We start from the raw sequence: 20,747 nt of genomic DNA, 5'->3' as shown, positions 1-20,747 counted from the left end.
GCCAAATTCCTCCGCCAACCTTTCCGGAAACTCACGGTAACACTGCTTGCCCTCTGCCCCGAGTTCGTAGCCAAGGTTGCACAAGCATTGATAGGAGCCCGGAGTGTTCAGACATTGATGGGCACACAAGGCCAGGCCCGTCACACATTCGTCTACATCTGGGTTAAAGGGAGGAGCGTGAGAAAATTATTTATGGTTTGGGGGTGCTTGCCTTCCTTCCTTCCTTCCTTCCTTCACCTTTTCCTCCTTTCTTCCTTCTTCCCTCCCTTCCTTACTGAGGAATATTTCTATTGAAATATTAGATATAGTTTAGATACATGATAGATGATAGATAGATAGATAGATAGATAGATAAATAGATAGATAGATAGACAGACAGACAGAGATATAGATACAGAGATGAGAGATAGATGGTGATAGATAGATAGAGACAGAGAGACAAAGAGAGACAGAGACAGAGACAGAGAAATACAGAGATGAGAGAGAGAGATGGTGATAGAGAGAGAGAGAGAGATGGTGATAGAGAGAGAGAGAGAGATGGTGATAGAGAGAGAGACAGAGACAGAGAGAGAGATGGAGAACAGATGAGAGAGAGATTGTGATAGAGAGAGAGATGGTGATAAATATAGATGATAGATAGATAGATAGATAGATAGGATAGAGAGAGAGAGAGAGAGAGAGATGGTGATAGATAGATAGATAGATAGATAGATAGATAGATAGATAGATAGATAGATAAATAGAGACAGACAGACAGACAGACAGATACAGAAATGAGAGAGATGGTGATAGATAGAGAGAGAGAGAGAGACAGACAGACAGACAGATACAGAGATGAGAGAGAAAGATAGAGGAGAGAGTGATGGTAGATAGATAGATAGATAGATAGATAGATAGATAGATAGATAGATAGATAGATAGATAGATAGATAAATATATAGTTATATTTCTGTACAATATAATGTACATATAATTCTTATATACACCTATATATTTAAATACGTATATAAGAAAATATGATATTTTGCAGCAGTATCGTAATCAAGAAATGAAAGGGAAACAGTCCTTAAGTGCCAGCCGTCATCCATCATTTAACAATCCATAACGGTGATTTGGGTGGGCTCACAAAGTGGCGCCAGGGGTGAAGACGTGCGCCAGGGGTGAAGCGTAAAACGTGGCCCTTCCTTACCTTGGCAGGTTTTACGATCCGGCGCCAGTCGGTAGCCCGGGTGGCATTCGCAACGCGCCAGCCCGTTGTGGTTGTGGCATTTGTGCATGCAGGCTCCGTTGTGGGTAGCGCATGGATTCTTCACTGGGAGGCAGGGGGAATTAGCCATTAGCTGCAATACTTGGATTTAACCCTGGTTTAACTCTAACCGAGGGTCCCTCCCTGAGTGCGCCCTGCCCTGCCACGCCCCTCCCAGTTAAACAAGCCAGGTTTGGTGGCTTAACAGGCAGGAGCCAGACCCGAAGCAGAATCCCTAAGTGTGCTAAACCATGGTTTGTTTCTTGCAAACCATTCGACTCAACTGCACTTTCCGATTTTGCAATCTTCTTTTCTGCCATCCTCTTGCCGATCCACATTTGGGACGATTTGCAACCCTTTTGTAGAACTGGGTGTGCGTACCTCTCTGTGTGTTTGTGTGTAGCGGTTTGGGTGCGTTTGTGTAGCTTCCCTCACAAGGAACTCGGAGGAGAGAAAAGTGTGGTGCCAAGGAATGCATTCCTTGCAACAAAAGGGAGCCCATGTTTAATTTTACACATTGCGTTCGCAGTGGAAAAACGAAGAGGAACATGTCATTAAAAAAAAAAAATACTAGACTGTGCAGAGATCTTAGCAAAAGGAACACCAAGAACGAGCGAGAAGGGAGCACCAGCTCGTTCGCTTTAAATATTTGCCTTCATCATTCTAGTCCTCAATGCACTGCAGTGATTTAGTCTCGGTCTATCCGGCAGAGGGGGAACGACTATAAATCTCAAAAGAATGAGGGCTTTGCAAAACCAAGCAGCTGTGTAACATTGACCCGTATATCGTTTTATTATTATTAGGTTTTTGGGGGGGCTTCCCAGAGTATTTTTTTTTGGGGGGGAGACTCACCCACGCAGTGCTTGCCGTCCTCTTTCAGCTGGTAATTCGGCCGGCATTGGCATCGGTGGTGGGAGAAGGTCAGCTGCACGCAGTCGTGTTCGCAGCCTCCGTTGTTGATGGCACAGGGGTTGCCAGCTAGAGAGAGGGAGCTTTTTAAAAAGGGTTACCCAGGTAGGAGTCCAACCGGTGCAGCCACAGCTCCACACATGCCGGGTGGGAGTTCAACAGGTGGATCCATGCATAAGAAGCAGAGGCTTCTGTTTGCCCTCGATGGGAGATGAGAGCAATGAAACCCATTTCTTTAAATCCACGTCACAAGGAAGCCAACCCTTTCCTTGCTAAGACAATTTCAACCGTAGAAAAATGGTTTTCCATTGTCCATCGCAGGGTTTTTCATAACAGGGGGGAGGGACTTCAACTCCCAGAATCCCCCAGCCAACCCGAAGTTAGCCAGGAATTCTGGGAGTTGGTCCACCTACCTTAAAGTTATCTTCCTTCCTTCCCCTTCCTTTCCCTTTTTCCTTTTCTTCCTTCCTTCCTTCCTTCCTTCCTTCCTTCCATCTGTCCTTCCTTCCAGCTTTATTATTCTGCAAGGACTGTTCCAACTTTTATTCTGTATTTCCTTCCTTCCTTCCTTCCAGCTTTATTATTCTGCATGGACTGTTCTAACTCTTTTATTCTGTATTTCCTTCCTTCCTTCCTTCCTTCCAGTTCAGTTATTCTCTGACACTTCCAACTCTTTTATTCCATATTTCCTTCCTTCCTTTTTCTTCCTTCCTTCCTTCCCTTTATCCTTTTCTCCCTTCCTTTTTCTTCCTTCCTTCCCTTTTTCCTTTTCTCCCTTCCTCCCTTCCGTCCATCCTTCCTTCCTTCCAGCTTTATTATTCTGCAAGGACTCTTCCAACTCTTTTTATTCTGTATTTCCTTCCTTCCCTTCTTCCTTTTCTCCCTTCCTTTTTCTTCCTTCCCTCCCTCCCTCCTTCTTTCTCTTTCTTTTCTTTTTCTTTCTTTAATTCCTTTCCTTCTTTCTTTCTTTCATTTCCTTTCATTTATTTTCTTCTTTCATTTTCTTTCTTTGTTTCTTTCATTCTCTTTTTTTCATTTTCTTTCGTTTATATATTTTCTTCTTTCTTTCTTTCTTTTTATTTTCTTTCTTTTTCTTCTTCCTTCCTTCCTTCCTTCCTTCCTTCCTTTCTTTCTTCTTTCCTTCCTTTCTTTTTCTTTCCTCAGATGTGGCCAAAAGCCAGATTTGAGCCATGCGTAATAGAAGCATTTGTAACCCAAATTTTTTCCGCTCCCCTCTTCTGAGCCACAACCACAGCCATTTTCACACAACCCTCCCCTTGTGTGTTTGCATGTCAGAGGTTTCTAAAATCCTGTTTCGTAACAGGCAAAAAATCTGCTAAACTCCCAGCGAAGAATGAACATTAAAACAGAACTGCTCCACTCACTCTAAACCGCAGAATAAAATGAAAAAGAATTCAACGCACGCTAGCAAAACTCCCCTTTGCTTTTGACCTCCTGCAAAAATGCCACTTCTGTGAGTAGAAAAACTCACATTTTACACGTGGTACAAATCCATGTATTAAATTGCAGCTAGGAAAGGTTTTGCGTTTTTTTCTGAACTGAATTCCAATATGGGATTTGTTTTTAAAGATATCGAGTTATTTGAAAACACAGAAGCATTCCCACAACTGGATTAGCCGTTCGGGCCCCAAATGGAAAATAAAAGAGAGATTTTACATCAATAAAAATCAGGCGGGCATTGAAGAAATTAAAAACAATCAAAGTTGTCATCCGTGGCTGTGCAAATATTCGGTGTTTTTCCATCTTAGGCTCATTTTGTCTCCTGAAATTCTGCAGCTTTCCCAGTGGATAATTTCTCTACATCCCCTCCACCACGAAAAAGATGCTCACCCCATCTGAACCTCAATGTTTTTTTTCCCCAAACTGTGTCGGCCAAAATGTATGCATTTCGTTTGCGTTGACCACGACACTAAGGAAATTCCAACCTGGGACACATAATGAGGACCAGAAGTTTTGGCTTGGCAAGAGATTTAAAAAAGAAACAAACCCAGACAGACGGAGAATGGAAGCTGAAGAGGGTGAGGGAGGGCAGAAAAATCAGGACCGGCACACACCGCTTGGCACCCCGAAAGGCGATGGTGAACAGGGGGACCCCCCCCCAAAAAAAACCGCAGGTAAAGGAGACACAAAATTTCCACTCTTGAATTGAGGTTGGAAAACGGAGAGTTTTTTTTTTTAAGATTCCGCCTTGCTGATCAACCTTGAATATCTTGATTTGTGACTGTAGGTTTTTAGCCAAAATTCAGGCCAAGGAAGGCAAAAATATCACATCCGTTTAGATTTCTTCCTTCGGTAAAAGGTGTTATTGGGTTAGGAGCCAGGAGAGGGAGTTTTTCTCCTCCTCTCTGCCACAAAAACTTTCCTTTCCTTTCTATCTTTTCCTTTTGTCCTTCCTTCCTTCCTTCCTTCCATTCTTTCCTCCCTCGTTCCCTTTTCTCCCTTTCTTCCCTCCCTCTGTCCCTCCATCCCTTCCTCTTTCCCTCTTTTTCCTTTCCTCCTCCATGCTTCCCTCCTTCCTCTCTTCTTTCCTTTTCTCTCTTTCCTCCATTTATACCTCCCCCCTCCCCTTTTCTCTCTTCTCTCCTTCCTCCATTCTTCCCTCCTTCCTTTTCTCTTTCCTCCATTTATACCTCCCCCCACCTTTTTTCCTCTCCTCTCCTTCCTTCCTCCATTCTTCCCTCCTTCCTCTCTTCTTTCCTTTTCTCTTTCCTCCATTTATACCTCCCCCTCCCTTTTTCTCTCTCCTCCCTTCCTCCATTCTTCCCTCCTTCCTTTCTTCTTTCCTTTTCTCTTTCCTCCAGCTATCCCTCCCCCCTCCCTTTTTCTCTTCTCTCCTTCCTTCCTTCCCCCATTCTTCCCTCCTTCCTTTCTTCTTTCCTTTTCTCTCTTTCCTCCATCTATCCCCCCCTCTTTTTCTCTCTTCTCTCCTTCATTCTTCTCTTCTTCTCCTCCTTTTTTCCTCCTATCCCTCCCCCCTCCCTTTTTCTCTTCTCTCCTTCCTTCCTCCCTCCTTTCTTTTTTCCTTCTCTCTCTCTCTCTCTCTTTCTTTCTCTTTCTTTCTTTCTTTCTCAATACCCCCCCACCCTCCGTTCTTCGCTTAGCAGGCTTCAGCGAAGCTGACTGGGAACAAAAATGGACCCCCCCTCTCCCACGTTTCCAGAGAACGTGTAGTTTTAAAAAATGCTTTAAAAGTTTTTTTTAAAAAAAATTTCCAAAGCTCAGCTGTGCAATGTGCAATCACCAAAACGGGTTTCTTAAACCTTTTTTTTAGTATTTTTTTGCTACAGGTTTGGGTGAATTGGCCCGAACTGGTAGCATTTCACCTCTGCTACCCATCCCTTCTAACCATGCGTTCGAGTTCTCCCCTGCGTACTCAGAAAGAAGAGATTCCATAGACAAAGAAGCACCCAGGAGGCCTTAACAAGAGATGGTCTCCCTCCCTCCGTGGGATTTTCCCATCGTGCCTTGCAGAAGATGACCCAGAGACTCACGGAGACACGTCCTGCCGTCCGCATGGAGACGAAATCTTGGCTGGCACTCGCAGTGATAGCTCCCCGGGGTGTTGACACATCTGTGCTGGCAGCCTCCGTTGTGAGTTTGGCACTCGTCAACCTCTGGAAAGGAAACAAGATGGAAGCGGGACAAAAACTCTGCTTGGCAGCCACGCCGGCCAGCTCCCCACTCCACAGAGGATTGTCTCCGGTGTCAAACGCCAAGATCCCTTCCAGCTCTATTCTGATTAATTGATTGAAATGGCCTAGAAGTCTCCTGCTTGAGCAGGGGGCTGGACTAGAAGACCTCCAAGGTCCCTTCCAGCCCTATTCTGATTGATTGATTGATTGATTGATTGAAGAGGTCTAGGGTCTCCTGCTTGAGCAGGGGGCTGGACTAGAAGACCTCAAAGGTCCCTTCCAGCTCTATTCTGATTGATTGATTGAAATATCCTAGGGTTTCCTGCTTGACCAGGGGGCTGGACTAGAAGACCTCCAAGATCCCTTCCAGCTCCAGATTGATTGATTGATTGAAATGGCATAGAGGTCTCCTGCTTGAGCAGCGGGCTGGACTAGAAGACCTCCAAGGTCTCTTCCAGCTCTATTCAGATTGATTGATTGATTGATTGATTGAAATGGCCTAGAAGTCTCCTGCTTGAGCAGGGGGCTGGACTAGAAGACCTCCAAAGTCCCTTCCACACCTCTGGCCAAATGGACATTGCCCTTGGATTCAGAGCCGGTGGGTATGGTTAGGAGGGGGCACGCCTTTTCAGCTGTCTTTACAGTTCATTTCATGGTAATTCGCAGATCTATTCTGATTGATATATTCCCTCGTTTGGAGAATAAAAAAATGCTACCAGATTCTTGACTTTTTTTGCTACTGCTAAGGAATCTCGCCACCGATAACGTCCATCCAGAATCTAGGAACACAGCCAGTTTCAAGCATGAGGGTGTCTAGCCAGAAATTATTTGTATTTTTTTTTTTACTTGGCCTTCTATGAAATTTAACGAGCTTGGGGGAAAACCGTCTGGATTAATTTTGAGCCCCGTCTATAAAATAAATTTCCAAGTCTATTTTTTCCCCCCTCTCTCCCAATTTGGGTCAATTCCAAAATTCTACAATGTTGTCAACTCTCTTGGGTGGTTTTTTTTGTTCCCCTTCCATAAATTAGCTGCAAAAAAATTATAAAGAATATTTTTGTAAGTTTAAAAAAAGAAAGCAAATATTTCTTATAAACAGTAAATAAATGCAATCAGAAAACATAACAAATTACATACTGTGGTTTAAGTCACGCTTGTTCATATCTATTTGTTGAGAAGGCCAAATGGGTGAATTATAAATTGTGAACATATTTAAGGTTTTAGAAGTGCGGCTTGCGCTGCATTAACCCAGCATTGTTTTGGGACATATTTTTGCAACCCTCGCATAAATCTATTAATTTGGCTTTCGGCACCAAGAAAAATTGGCAAACGTGGAGAAATGAGGAGGGGGGGAAGAGAGAGAAAAGAAATACATAGCTTCCAAATCAAATCTTTGGAATACGCAGAAATGGAGAAATGGGAGAAGGAAGATGACAAAATTAGGAGGGATGGCGAAATTGACTTCCTTGATTAAAGAAAGAATATTAATTATATTTATTAGTGACCCGAAGACCCTTATGGAGTTTTTTTTTTGCTGGGGAGAAAAATGAACTTATGATGTGTGGCTTTAGGGTTTAATCAGGGTAAATTATTGTGGGGGGGGGTGGATTGTGTTGTAATTCGAAAATATAAATGGAATTGCTGTTAAGATTGGAAATCATCTCTTTGTTTTCTTTCCTTCTCTCTTCCTTCCTTTAATTCATTTTCTCCCTCCCTTTCTTTTCTTCCTTCCTTCCTCCCTCTTTTCTTTTTTATTTTTCCCTCCTTTTCTCTCCCTCCTTTTCCTTCCTTCCCTTCTTCCTCTCTCTCCTTGCCTCTTTACTTTGTTTCCCCCTCCCTCTCTTCTTTCATTCTACTTTGCCCTTCTTCCTTCCTTCCAATCTTCCTTCTACTTTCCCCTTTTCCTCCTTCCCTCCTTTCCTTTCCTTCTCTACTATCTATCCTTCTCCCCTTCTCTACTATCCATCCTTCTTTCCTCCTTCCCTCCCTTCTTCCTCCCTTCCTTCTCTTACTTTCCCCTTCTTTTCCTTCCAATCTTCCTTCTCTTCCTTCTACTTTCCCCTTTTTCTCCTTCCCTTCTTTCCTTCCTTCTCTCCCTCCTTCTCTACTCTCCATCCTTTTTCTTCTTTCCTCCCTTCTCCCTCCCTCCCTTTTTCTCTAGTCCATTCTTCTTTCCTCCCGCCCTCCCTTCTTCCTTCCTTACTTCCTTCCTTCCTATCTTCCTTCTCTTCCTTCTACTTTCCTCTTTTACTCCCTTCCTTCTTTCCTTCCTTATCTTCCTCCTTCTTTCCTCCCTCCTTCCTTTCTTCCTTCCTTCCGTCTTTCCTTCCTCCCTCCTCTTTCATCCTCCATTCTTCCCTCCTTCTCCTTTCCCTTCCCTTTGCTTTCTTCGGAAAAAAAAATTAGGATTGCTTATTAAAGAAAAGGAAACTGAGCATCCTTGGATGGATTGGGGTTTTTTTTTTCCAGCAGGAAACCGTACAAAAACATTTTTTAGTTGATCAGTTTTCTTCCTTCTTTGTTTCTGCGCCCGAAATCCAGTTAAAGACAGCAAACTGGTGTGTATCCTCCTTTCTGTTTTGTTTAGCTCCCCACGCTGCCCCACAACGTCTCGGCCCTGGAATTAAACATCTGGCTGGCTGCCCCTCTTGGCTGCCCGCCCTCCCGCCCCATCTCTTGCCAAGCGTCTCCTTTCGAACCCAAATCAAGGAAGGCGTTCCAGTCCACCGAAAGGGAGGTTTTTGCATCCTGAAAGGGAAATATTTGCATTCGTCTTCTCTGAAGAGACTTCGGAAAGTTTGGGTCCTGGTTTAAAAAGCTTTGAGAGAGAAGATGTGGAGACGGGATTTAGCAGGCAGGAAGGACGGTGTGTGCATGCAAAGTTCTGGGTTCGTTTGTTTGTTTTAAATTCCCTCTTTCCCATCTCTAGCTTTGGGTGGCAAAAATGAGCGGGAGGGACCCCCGAGGGCATCTAGTCCAACCCCCTCAGGCGGGTGGCCGTCTGGGCTCTGTTTGAAGGAGGCCTTTGGTGAAGGAAAAACTGAAGCTAAACATCTCCGGAAGGTCCGATTTTCAGATCTTGCAACATTTTAATCGCCCTATTAAAACCCCTGAATGTTTTTTATTTTTATTTCTCATACATACATTCCCAAATATACAGTCTCATAGCTATTATTAATCATATGTGTTATCTTATAAGGTTTATAACAATTTCTTCCTCCTCCTAAAATTAAAAAAAAATAATCTTTTCTACCATTCTCCTTTTTCTTCCTTCTCTTTTTTCCTTCCTTCCCTTCTTCTCTCCTTCTTTCCTCCTCTCCTTTCCCTTCTCTCCTTCCCCTTCCTCTCCTCCACTCCTCCCCTCTTCTTCCTTTCCCTGCCCTCTCTCCTACTCTTACTTCCCCTCCATTTCTTCCTCTCCTTTTCCCTTCCTTCTTTCCCTCTCTTTTCTCCTCTCCTTCCTATCTTTCTCCGTTCCCTCTTTCCATTGCTGTGTTTACATATTTTTCCCCTTCAACCTGGTGTGTTTTTGGGGTGCCGTTTTAGCAAGCCCCGTTCTGTATTTAGATAACCATCTTAAATCCCCTCTTCCACCATTTATTTTCCAGTTTAATAGTTATGCATATATCATCCTTTTAAACGTATATTTGTATATATATATTTGTATATATTAATACCTTTCTATTTTCCCCCTCCTTCATTTCATAGTGTGTCATCTAAGTTTCTATTTCCTTCCCCCTCCCTTTCTTCTCATTAACTCTTCAGTTAATCCTCTCCAGTTATTTGATCTATATTCTTTTATTTATATAAAACCCCTGAATTGTGGGGGGCGTAAATTGGACCCAGAGCTCTAACTAGGGCACAAAGTGTTGTGAGTTGACCTTCAATGTGCATATGGACACAGCTTTTTCCTCTAATTTTTTTGTTCCAATTCCTGAACTGAGCAGGGGCTGGACTAGATGACCTCGAGAACACCAACTCTATTTGTTTTTAGCCCCACTCCGTTCACCCAACAACCGACTGCAACCTTCCATCCCGTGTGTGTTTCCGTGCGCTGATGTTACAAGAAACTCACAACTGCCTTGGATGTGTGTGTGTATGAGTGTGTGTGACCCAATAGCACTGCTCCAAAATTTGGAGGGGGGGTGACCCAATAGCACTGCTCCAAAATTTGAGGGGCTGCCCCAAAGAAGAGGGGGGGTGTCCCCCATCCTCCAAAGCACCAGAAGGCAGGACAAGAAACCATGGATGGAAACTAACCCACGAGCGATGCGACCTGGAATGAGAGAGGAATTTTCTCACAATTTAAGCAGTGGGCAAAACTTGCCTCCAGAAGTTGTGAATGCTCCAACACTGGAGGTTTTTAAGAAGAGATTGGACCGGCATTTGTACAGAAAGGCATAGGGTTTCCTGCCTGAGCAGGGGGTTGGACTAGAAGACCTCTAAGGTCCCTTCCAGCTCTTGTTACTCTCTAATTCTGTAATCCCAAATCAAGGAATCAGTGGAACAACTTGCCTCTAGAAGTTGTGAATGCTCCAAAAATGGAGCATTTTAGACTCTGTTTGTTAAAAATCCATACTGTGTACGGGTTCTGGGAAGTCGGGGGGGGGGGGGAAGGAGGAGGGGGGTTGGAGGGGAGGGGGGAGGGAGGGAGGGGTATGCATTAGGCTAGACAAGAATTTGGTGGTAAACTAGAATTATTTTGACACACAAAAAATTGTACTTCGATGTCTTACTGATTGAGGAATGATGAAATGTTTGTTTTAAAAGAAATAAAACTTTTGAATACAAAAAAAAATGGAGCATTTAAAGAAGAGATTGGACCACCAATTGAATTGAATGGTCTCCTGCTTGAGCAGGGGGTTGGACTAGAAGACCTCCAAGGTCTCTTCCAGCTTCTGTAATTCTAAAATTCCAAATTAATCGGTGGAATGGCTTGCCTCCAAAATTGGAGCTTCTGAAGAAGAGATTGGACAACCGTTTGCCCGAAACAGTCTCTAGGGTTTCCTGCTCGAGCAGGGGGTTGGACTAGAAGACCTCCAAGGTCCCTTCCCCGCTCCGTTCTTCGCTTATTCTGTAGCCCGCTCGGTGTATTTGTTACCCACCGGTTTCCCGCAGGAGCTCACTCACCTGGCCTGCTCTCCGAGCGTCCCCCGCCGTAACCCGCCTGCCCCCCGTAGCAGGGGAGGCAGCTCTTCCAGAGGTACCGATAGTGCAGCGCGGAAGCCGGGCGGGGGTCCCCAATCCAGACCACCAGCCACAAAAACACCAACGCCCGAAGCCCCTCCGCTCTTCCTCGCATCTTGCAAATGCTGTGTCTTATCCTGCAGCGTCGTAAAAAAAAAAACATCCTTTTTCAGCGACGTCCATCCTCCCCTCTTCACAATTGCAGCCCCCTCCCCTCACTGCGTGCCTTCTTTACCTCCCCCCTCCAACACTCCCCCTCCCAAAAAAACCCACCCAACCATATCAAATTTTTGCTAGTTTTGCAACTCCAAAGGCTGCGATTTGGACGTAACTGGGTCCCCCTTGCGAGTTAAATTAATATATATAATATATATATGTGTGTGTGTGTAACTCTTCTCTCTCTCACACACGAGCCCCCTCCTCATCCTCTCCCCACCTCGCACATATTTTCGGTTGCGCGCACCGCACACACAAAACACAGGAATCTTTTTTCTGGCTGATGGACGGAGGGAGGTTTATACGCATTCTTGGCCTGCGTCCAACTTCGCATCTTGGCCATGTCAACAATCAAAGGGGGATGGAAATCCGGGGGGGGGGGGATTGGGGGGGTGGAGGGGGGAGAGAGGGGGGGGGCTTAAATTAAATCCACATTTTGAAAAAGTCCTGAATGGCACAACCACAGTGGCGGCTCTCTTTTTCCTTCCACTGAGCGGCGGAGAGAAAACATCCCCAAAATATTATAAATCCGGAGTAATTTCGTAGCGATAGGATCCCATCTGCAGGGAGGGAGGGAGGCGGTCCTCGACTTACGACGGTCTGCTTAGTGGCGAAAGTTGCCACGTCGCTGAGGAAAGCGACTTAGGGAACGTTTTTCACACTTACGGGGGTCTCAGGCGATCCAAATTCAACCGATTCGTATTTATGACGGTCACAGGTGAATAGTATGTATGAGTTTCCGGCCATAAAACTGGCTGGATTGTGCCGTAAATTGCGCCAACGGTCCTTGACTTAACAACAGATCGTTTAGCGACCGTCCAAAGTGACAACGCGGCTGAAAAAAGTAAACTTAGGACCAGCTTTCACACTTACGACCATTGCAGCCTCCCCGGGATCACATGAACTCCAGCCGCTTGACAACTGACTCATATTTATGACGGTGGCAGTATCCCCCACCCACGGGGTCACGTGATCCCGTTTTGCGACCTTCCGGCCAGCCAGGTCAACGGCGAAGCTAGATTTGCTTAACGACCGTGCAACTGACTGAACCGCTGCAGTGATTCACTTAACGGCGATGGCAAGAAATGTCGTAAAACGAGGCGAAAGTGAAATGTTTCTCTTGGCAACAAAATTTGGGGGCTCCATTGGGACTATTCGCATTAGGAATGACAGATGTGAGAATGCCGTATGAAATTTTGATTCTCTCTGGAGGGAAAAAAATTTCCAATTTTATCTCCAAATATCTCGGCAGGAAATTAAAATCCGTGGTGCCCTAAACAGCGCCCCCGTCTTGGCTGGCATAAAACGGGCACGAAAACTACAAAGGGGACTGTCGTTTTATTATCCTCGTCAGCCAGCTCCAAAATTTAAAAAAAACCGGAGCCTTGCCGAGTCGACTCCTCGAACTCGGAGCCCGCTCGGCCGAATTCGAACACGCAACCTTTCAGACTCAAGCGCCTCCGTTTCCGTTTCCAGCTTAGGGTGAGCCAGAACTGCAGGAGATTTAATCCTCTCCAGGGGTGGGGGGGGGGATGGGGACCCCCTGCTCTCTAATTTCCAGAAGCAAACGGCACACCGTGAGGAAAAAAAACCACGGGAGCCATTGTGCAAAAGGGCAGCTGAGGGGAGCAAAAGAATGGGAGAGATTTCCCCAGGGCTGATGACGACGGATGAGGTGGACTTTGGAAGGGGTGAGGTAGGACTTGCCACAGTTTATGTGGGACCCCCTAAGTGAATCCAGGCTGGGAAGAGAGGATTTGCAAAATTCAGAATAGGCTCTGAATGGAGCGTGTGTTTTTTTCCCCTAGGTGAACTCACTCTCTCTCTCTCTCTCTCTCTCTCTCTCTCTCTCTCTCCCTCTCTCTCCCTCTCTCTCTCTCTCTCCTGTCTAATCTATTATATTGTATTCATCCTTTGAATTTTTCTTTGTATTGTATTTATCATATTTCTCTACCAATACTATTTACAAATATCTGTATTATGTCTGTTTTATGGATTTACCTATTTATATTGCATTTAACAATGTTATCCATTTATTGTATTGTTTTTAATTGTATCTAGTTTTCCATTCTATTTAGTTTTCTATTGTATCTATCTTTTTCTTTCTTTCTTTCTATCTATCTATCAAGTCCTCTATCCATCCATCCCTTTCTCTATTTACCTCTCTATATCTCTCCATTTCTGTCTCTTCCTCTCTATCATCTATCATCTAATCTGTCATCTATCGATCCATCTATCATCTATTTAATCTATTTAATCTACCATCCATCTATCATCTATTTATCTATCATCTATCTTTCCATCCATCCGTCGCTATCTACCACTCTATATATCTATATATCTCTCCATCTCTATGTCTATCTCTCTATCATCTATCCATCCATCCCTGTCTCTAGCTACCTCTATATATTATCTATCTATCTATCTATCTATCTATCTAATCTATCATTCATTTATCATCTATCTATCCATCCATCCCTCCGTCTCTACCTCTCTATATATCTATCGTATATCTCTCCATCTCTATGTCTATCTATTTCTCTATCTATCATCTATCTAATCTAACATCTATTTAATCTATCATTCAACATCTAACATCCATCCATCCCTGTCTCTAGTTACCTCTACATATTATCTATCTCTATCTTCCCATCTCTCTCTCTGTCTATCTATCATCTATCTAATCTAACATCTATCTATCTATCTATCTATCTATCTATCTATCTATCTATCTATCTAATCTATCATTCATTTATCATCTATCTATCCATCCATCCCTCCGTCTCTACCTCTCTATATATCTATCCTATATCTCTCCATCTCTCTATGTCTATCTCTCTTATCATCTATCTATCTATCTAATCTATCATCCATCTATTTATATCTATCTATCTATCTGTCTGTCTGTCTGTCTGTCTGTCTGTCTGTCTGTCTTCCTGCCTGCCTGCCTGCCTACCTACCTACCTACCGTATCTATCCATCATCTATCGTGATTCCGTCAGAAATCAGTTGGTGGTTAATTTGGATCTACACCAACCCTTCATAGCTGGCTAAGTTCAACATTTGGCAACAAATCCGTTGGGTTTTCTACATTCCAGGACTCCATCCATGCTCAAAACGAGAGGGGGGGAAAGCACTTTTGGGGCAGGGGGTGGAGAGTAAGAGGAAACTAGGAATTAAGTGACAGGGCAGGGCCAAGAAGGAGACTCCTTCCATGCTGAGCTTCAGGAGGCCACAACAGATGGCCCGTCCTGCGGTCAACCTCTCTCAGCTGGACCTCTCTCCAGAACATGGTTGGGTTCTCCACCCCCATGGCTGATGCTAGCCAGCCTCAAACAAATCTGGTTTGTTTCCCTGGAAAGCCAAGTTTTGAAGGAACCGGTAGATGCTGGGGATCTGTGTGTCTCTTGGCCAGGAGACCATTTTTCTCTCCTCCTGTCTGTGTTTTTCATTCAGCCAAAGGAATTTGGAGGTCTTTCTTGCTCTCCGTCCAGATTTCTTCCCTCCGGGGGTTGAGAAGATCTTGGCCAACAAAATATCCCCCCCCCCCACAAAAAACGTGTGATGGATGATCAGCAAATGTGAAATCTGCAGAGAGCAAAGGAAAGGCGATAAATTCAGAGAGTGATGTTCCAATTGTTTTACTTGGGCTTCTCCAAAAAAGAGAGAAAAAAGGTTGGAATTTGCTAACTCCTCAGAAGGTCTCCTGGCTTTCCACAAATCCTTCCATGCTCCCCCCCAGAAATCAACCCATCTCGGGCCAAGCCAGGCTTTGGAAAGTCCACTCGGATTGTTGGGTGGATAAGCAAGCAATCTAGGTGGTTCTTCTTCCTTCCCTTTCCTCCTCCTCCTCCTCCTTTTTTCCTCCCCCTCCTCCATCAACTTCCTTCTCTTCTTCTCCTCCTTTTTCTTTTTCTTCTTCCCATCCTCCATCATCTTCCTTCCCTTTCCTCCTCCTCCTTCTTTTCTCCTTCTTCTTCTCCTCCCCCTCCTCCATCAACTTCCTTCTCTTCTTCTCCTCTTCTCATTTTTCTTTTTCTTCTCCCCCTCCTCCATCATCTTCCTTTCCTCCTCCTCCTTCCCTTTCTTTTCTTCTTCTCCTCCTCCCTCTCCTCCATCATCTTCCTTCTCTCTCCTCCTCCTCCATCATCTTCCTTTTCTCGCCTTCTCCTTCCCTCCTTCATCTTCTTCCTTCTCTCTTCTTTTCTCTTCCTTTTCTTCTCCTCCTCCTCCATCTTTTTTCTTCTTCTCCCACTCCCCATATTCCTTCTCTTCTTCTCCTCCCCCTCCTCCTTCTTCCTTCTCTCTTCTTCTTCCCCTTCTCCTCCTCCATCATTTTCCTTCCCTTTCCTCCTCCTCCTTCCTCTTCTTGTTCTTCTCCTTCTCCCCCTCCTCCATCTTATTTCAATCTTCTTCCTCCTCTTCCCCTTCTCCTCCTCCTCCTCATCTTCCTTCTCTCTTCTTCTTTTCCTCCTCCTCCATCATCATCCCTTTCCTCCCCCCTCCTCCATCATCTTCCTTCTCTCTTCTTCTTTTCCTCCTCCTTCATCATCTTCCCATTCCTCCTCCATCATCTTCCTTCTCTCTTCTTCTTCCTCCTCTTCTCCTTCTCCTCCTCCTCCCCCCCCCTTCCCTTTTGGCTTGCTTTGCACTTTGGCAGATCAGCAAGCCAGAAAGATCCCCGTATACACGTAGCTGACTTACGACACTCCCTCTAGCAATGGATCCTGACCTGGGGGGGGTTGGGCTAGATGACCTCCAAGGTCCCTCCCGATTCTTACTGTCTGCGATTCTAGGTGGCAAACTAGGGCTCCCGGGCAGGAGAGGTAAAGTGGAGGGTGACTGTGGTCGAGAAAAATTGCGGGTTGTCACAAATTTTAAACCTGGGTCCACAAAAACGCAGGTATTTTTTTTCCCCTTGGCAGTTTCAGAGGAAAATGAAAGCAGGGAGGTTTAATGCAAAGATTGGTTTCACATTTTCTAAACTGCCCCGGCTGAGAATATCCCAGTTTTGCCCCAAAGCGGCTGGGTTTGGAAGAGCCAAACTGTTCCTCCCCTCCAAAAGATTTTTTTTTTTTTTAGACTTTCCCCCGAATGCCAGACACGCTCCAGAAATCTGTCCTGGGGCCTCGGATCTGGTCTCAGCACAATGGCAGCGCCCGGAAGGTGGCTGGGATTGGCAAAAGGGCTTGGAAAGCTTCCCAAAGCCTTCAAAAGAGACGAGAGAGAGGGAGGGAGGGAGGGAGGGAGGGAGGGAGGGAGGAAAAAAGAAGGGAGTTGGGGCGTGAAGGCAAAGAAAGGAAAAGGAGAAGGAGGGAGGGAGAGAGGAAGGAGAGAAGAAAAGGAAAGAAGGGATGGGGAGAGAGGAAAGAAGGAAAGAAAGATTAGAGAACAGAAAAGGAAAGGGATGGGGAGGGAGGAAAGAAGGAAGGAAAGACTAGCGAGTAGAGAAGGAAAATGAAGAAGGGAGGAAGGGAGAAAGGAAAGATTAGAGATTAGAGAAGGAAAGAAGAGAGGGGAGGAGAAAAGAAGGAGAGAAGGAAAGAAGGGATGGGGAAGGAGGGAGGAAGAAAATATTAGAAAACAGAGAAGGAAGGAGAAAAGGGAAGATTAGGGAAAAAGGAAAGGAGGAAAAAAGAAAAGGGAGAGAGGACTAGGGAAGAGAGAAGGAAAGAAGGAAGGAGAGGATTCACATCTGGCTCTTTTTTTTATAGAAAGGGCTGAGAATTCCCACAAGAGAAGACAAGACACTGGTTTAAAGCCAGGAGACTTTCCCACATATGTGTATGTATGTATGTTCCAGCTTAACTCTGGAAGGCCTTGAGCAATTTCAAACAAACTTGATACACAGAGGGCTGAATTATATCTATAGACTATTATATCTATAGTCAAGTCACAGTACTTTTGACAGGGATGGTGTGCATTTTGGATTCCACAATCGGTTAAGATACAGCCTGTTGTGCCTTAAAATGGCTTCTTCTGTGCAGCACAGGGAGTTGCCATGGTAACAGCTTCCCGCGTTATCAGCTAGTAATTATTTAAAAAAACAAACTAGGAAAACTCCACATCCGAGCAGAGTTTAAGCAACTTTCCCCCGCCCCCATCTGATTTATTTAGGCTATGCAGAGTCCTCGGCTTACAACAGTTTGCTTAATGACGGGTTCCAAGGTCCCAACAGCACTGAAAAAAAGGGGACTTGTGACCAGTTTTCGCACTTGTGACTGTTGTGGCGTGATTTACATTCGGACGCTCGGGAACCGGTCGTAGTGTCCCCGGGGTCAACGTGATCCTCCCCTTTGGCGACCTTCTGACGAGCGAAGTCAAGGGGGAAGACTTTGCTTAACAGCCAGGTGACTCATTGAATAACGGCAGGGACTCACTTAACGACTGTGGCAAGGAAAGTCGTGAAATGGGGCAAAGCTCAACTTAGCAGGGGGTTGGACTAGAAGACCTCCAAGGTCCCTTCCAGCTCTGTTCTGATGGATTGAAATGGTCTAGGGTCTCCTGCTTGAGCAGCGGGTTGGACTAGAAGACCTCCAAGGTCCCTTCCAGCTCTATTTCTATTTACTGGAAGCATTTTTTTAAAAAAAATTCCTTGCTTTCATTGCTTCGGCTGCAACAAATATCTCTTTTCTTTGAAATCTCCTTTTTCTTGGCAAACCTTCCTTTTTCATATGACAGGTTTTAACATGCATCCCCAGCAAGGAACAATACATTCCTTAAGACAAAAGAGAAGTATCCTCTCAAATCGGGATAAATATGTATTTTAAAGGGTGCGGGCATTTTTGAAGGCAGATGACATTTTTCTGGCGGTCATGGACGGGTTTATGAACAGGTTTCCCCCCCCCCCCGAAACCGATGAGCTGCGGGCCAACACAGCTGCGTTTTCAAAATACCAGGTCGTCACGTTTCACTTAGCGACAGAAATGCTGGGCACAGTGGCGGTCGTTAAGTCGAGGATTTACCCGTATAAGTTCATTTGCTTTTAGAGTGTTTTTTCTTCACTATTGTTTGAAAAGCAGGAAATTCTCTTTCCCTTCCTTGGCTCTGTAGGGCAACAGGCGGGCTGAAGCACTGACAACATCCTTCTATCCATTATTCTCCCTTCCCTTCCTTCTTTTCCATCGGTTCTATTCCCCCATCCAGTGGTGGGATTCAGCCGGTTCGCACCTATTCGGGAGAACCGGTTGGTAACTTTCTAAGCAGTTCGGAGAACCGTTTGTTGGAAGAAATCTCCTTTTGTTTTTCCCCACTTTACAGGGCTAATCCTGTAAGGAAGGCAGGAAGGAAACATTCTGGTGTTGTTTCTAGCCTCATCTTTATTGCCTTGCTTACAGAAACTGCCTCTCCGGTTAACCCTGATTACATTGTAAGAGCTAAGGCGAAGCGTCCATCGACTTGAGTGACCTTTGGTTGGCCACGCCCACCCAGTCACATGACCACTGAGCCCCACCTACCCAGATGGTCATTAGGGCAGAGAACCGGTTGTTAAATTATTTGAATCCCATCACTGCCCCCATCCATCCATCCATCCATCCATCCATCGCTTCCTACCTTTTCATTCTCTCTCCTTCCTTCCTCCCTTTCCCCCCCGTCTAGTATTTCTTTCCTTCCTTCCTTTCATCCCTTGTCATCCATCTGTACTGTAAGTTTCCAGCAGTTTCCCGGAGCCACTGAGATGCCCAAGAGACAGACTCCAGACGAGGCTTGCAAAAAATACCAGCTTTTATTCATGGCGATAGCAAATAGCAATAGCAATAGCAGTTAGACTTATATACCGCTTCATAGGGCTTTCAGCCCTCTCTAAGCGGTTTACAGAGTCAGCATATCGCCCCCCACAGTCTGGGTCCTCATTTCACCCACCTCGGAAGGATGGAAGGCTGAGTCAACCCTGAGCCGGTGAGATTTGAACCGCCGAACTGCAGCTAACAGTCAGCTGAAGTGGCCTGCAGTACTGCACCCTAACCACTGCGCCACCTCGGCTCAGTAGTGGAAAAGCTGGATAACAAATGCATGTAAGGAATAGCAGCCCCCTTGCAAGAGGGGCTCAGAGGATTATATACCTTTTGGGCAGATAGAAACAAAGTTTATCCAATCAGAGACAAAGATTCGTTACCAATCTGATCTTGTTCGAGCTCCTGTCTCTGCCTACCTTATCTGTTGTGGGCCGGCAGGAGCCGTTGGAGCTGCCACCGGACTCCGACAACAAGGGGCCCTATGAGTCGGCCCTGGAGGATGTGGAGGACCCTGGACAGGGTTCCGACTCCGAGCAGGGCGCAGAGAGGCTGGTTGGTCACCAGGTGGCGCCTGAGGCTTGGATCAGTGGGGAGGAGACAAGGGAGAGTGATCCAGAAGCCAGCAGTGAGTTGTTCCGGGATGCACGCCGTCGAAGGGCTACTCGGCGTCAAGAACAACTACGCAATTACAGGAGGTAATTACGCTCAGCTGGTGGTCATTAGGCTCCTCTCCAGACTATAAAAGAGACTGCTTGTGCCACACCCTTCTTGCAGAAGTCAACGCTTGGGACCAAAGAGAAACGAACTTGGCAGGATGGATTGCTGCCAGAGTTTGTTTGCATTGCTGCCAAGGTTTCTCGGCCTTGCTGCCAAAGTCCTTATCAGTTTGTTTACTTGGCTTTCAGCCACCGAGAGTCTGGACTTGTTATTAAAGGACATTCCATTTTACGCTTGTCTCGGCTTTTGTTACTGAACGGAGATCAGAACTCTTATCTATGGAGGATTCCTGTAGCCTTGGGTAGGGGGTGGCAGCCCCCCTTGCTTTAAGGATTTATGAGCCAGGAAAAATTCCCAAGGTTGGTTCCTTTATCTATGGGGCCTGATATTCCCGTGGAACAATTTCCTTCTGTGTTTTCAAGAATGTGCCTAGTTTTGAAGCCAAGAATAGAAGGGAGACGCAGCAGTGAGATAACATTTGCAGTCCAGTATTAAGGTTACAATTTTGCCAACCAAACTTGGGATTCAAAATACAGCCTAGAGAGATGCCCCTGCATGGCCCTATGGGAGTCTGACAACCAATCAGAATGCAAGCTCAAGATCAAAGGCCAGAGAGGGCATAAAACCAGAGGCTCAGTTTCTCTTCCTTCCCTTCTCTTCTCCACCGACATTGAAGCATGTGATCACCTTTTCTGTTCAGGGCTCAAGCCATGTGGCCCTGTCCACCATTAAAACCATCTTTCCAAGCAGCCTCCATGTCTCCAGGGTCTTTTTTCCCTACTTGGGAGCCGAACCCAGAAGGACATTACTTTCAACAGCATGAATGCAACTTGCAACCTTTCCATCAATGCAGCTTGCAACCTTGCATGCATGCAGCATGCACCTTTTCCTTGAATGCAACCTACATCCTTGCAGAAATGCAACACGCATCTTTTCAGGGAGGCAACTTATAAATGCAACGTGCGCGCCGCTCTCCCCGCCAAAAGCGCGACTGCGCAATGAACCCGCCAGCGCGGTGCCCTCTCCGCAGAGGCGGCGCCTCTGCAGCTCGCGTGAGTCTATGAGAGCGAGCGCGACTCCTCC

General features: G+C 45.6%; 1 protein-coding gene across 1 annotated transcript in view; it reads right to left on the bottom strand.

The window, feature by feature from the left end:
* The window catches only part of MEGF6 (multiple EGF like domains 6), a 41,201-nt gene extending 30,091 nt beyond the window's left edge, over nt 1-11,110 (bottom strand). Inside the window, exons 1-5 of the mRNA XM_032238813.1 lie at nt 10,939-11,110; nt 5,668-5,790; nt 2,099-2,224; nt 1,190-1,312; nt 36-158 (exon numbers count right to left, since the gene is read on the bottom strand). Of these exons, the coding sequence (XP_032094704.1) occupies nt 36-158; nt 1,190-1,312; nt 2,099-2,224; nt 5,668-5,790; nt 10,939-11,110 (667 nt within the window). The remainder of the gene's footprint in view (nt 1-35; nt 159-1,189; nt 1,313-2,098; nt 2,225-5,667; nt 5,791-10,938) is intronic.
* Between the last annotated feature and the right edge of the window lie 9,637 nt (nt 11,111-20,747).

This window comes from Thamnophis elegans, unplaced genomic scaffold, assembly GCF_009769535.1.
Source record: "Thamnophis elegans isolate rThaEle1 unplaced genomic scaffold, rThaEle1.pri scaffold_93_arrow_ctg1, whole genome shotgun sequence".
In the NCBI taxonomy this organism is placed as follows: Eukaryota; Metazoa; Chordata; class Lepidosauria; order Squamata; family Colubridae; genus Thamnophis; species Thamnophis elegans.
Note: the sequence above shows the minus strand (reverse complement) of the source record. Positions and strands in the feature narration are given on the sequence as shown.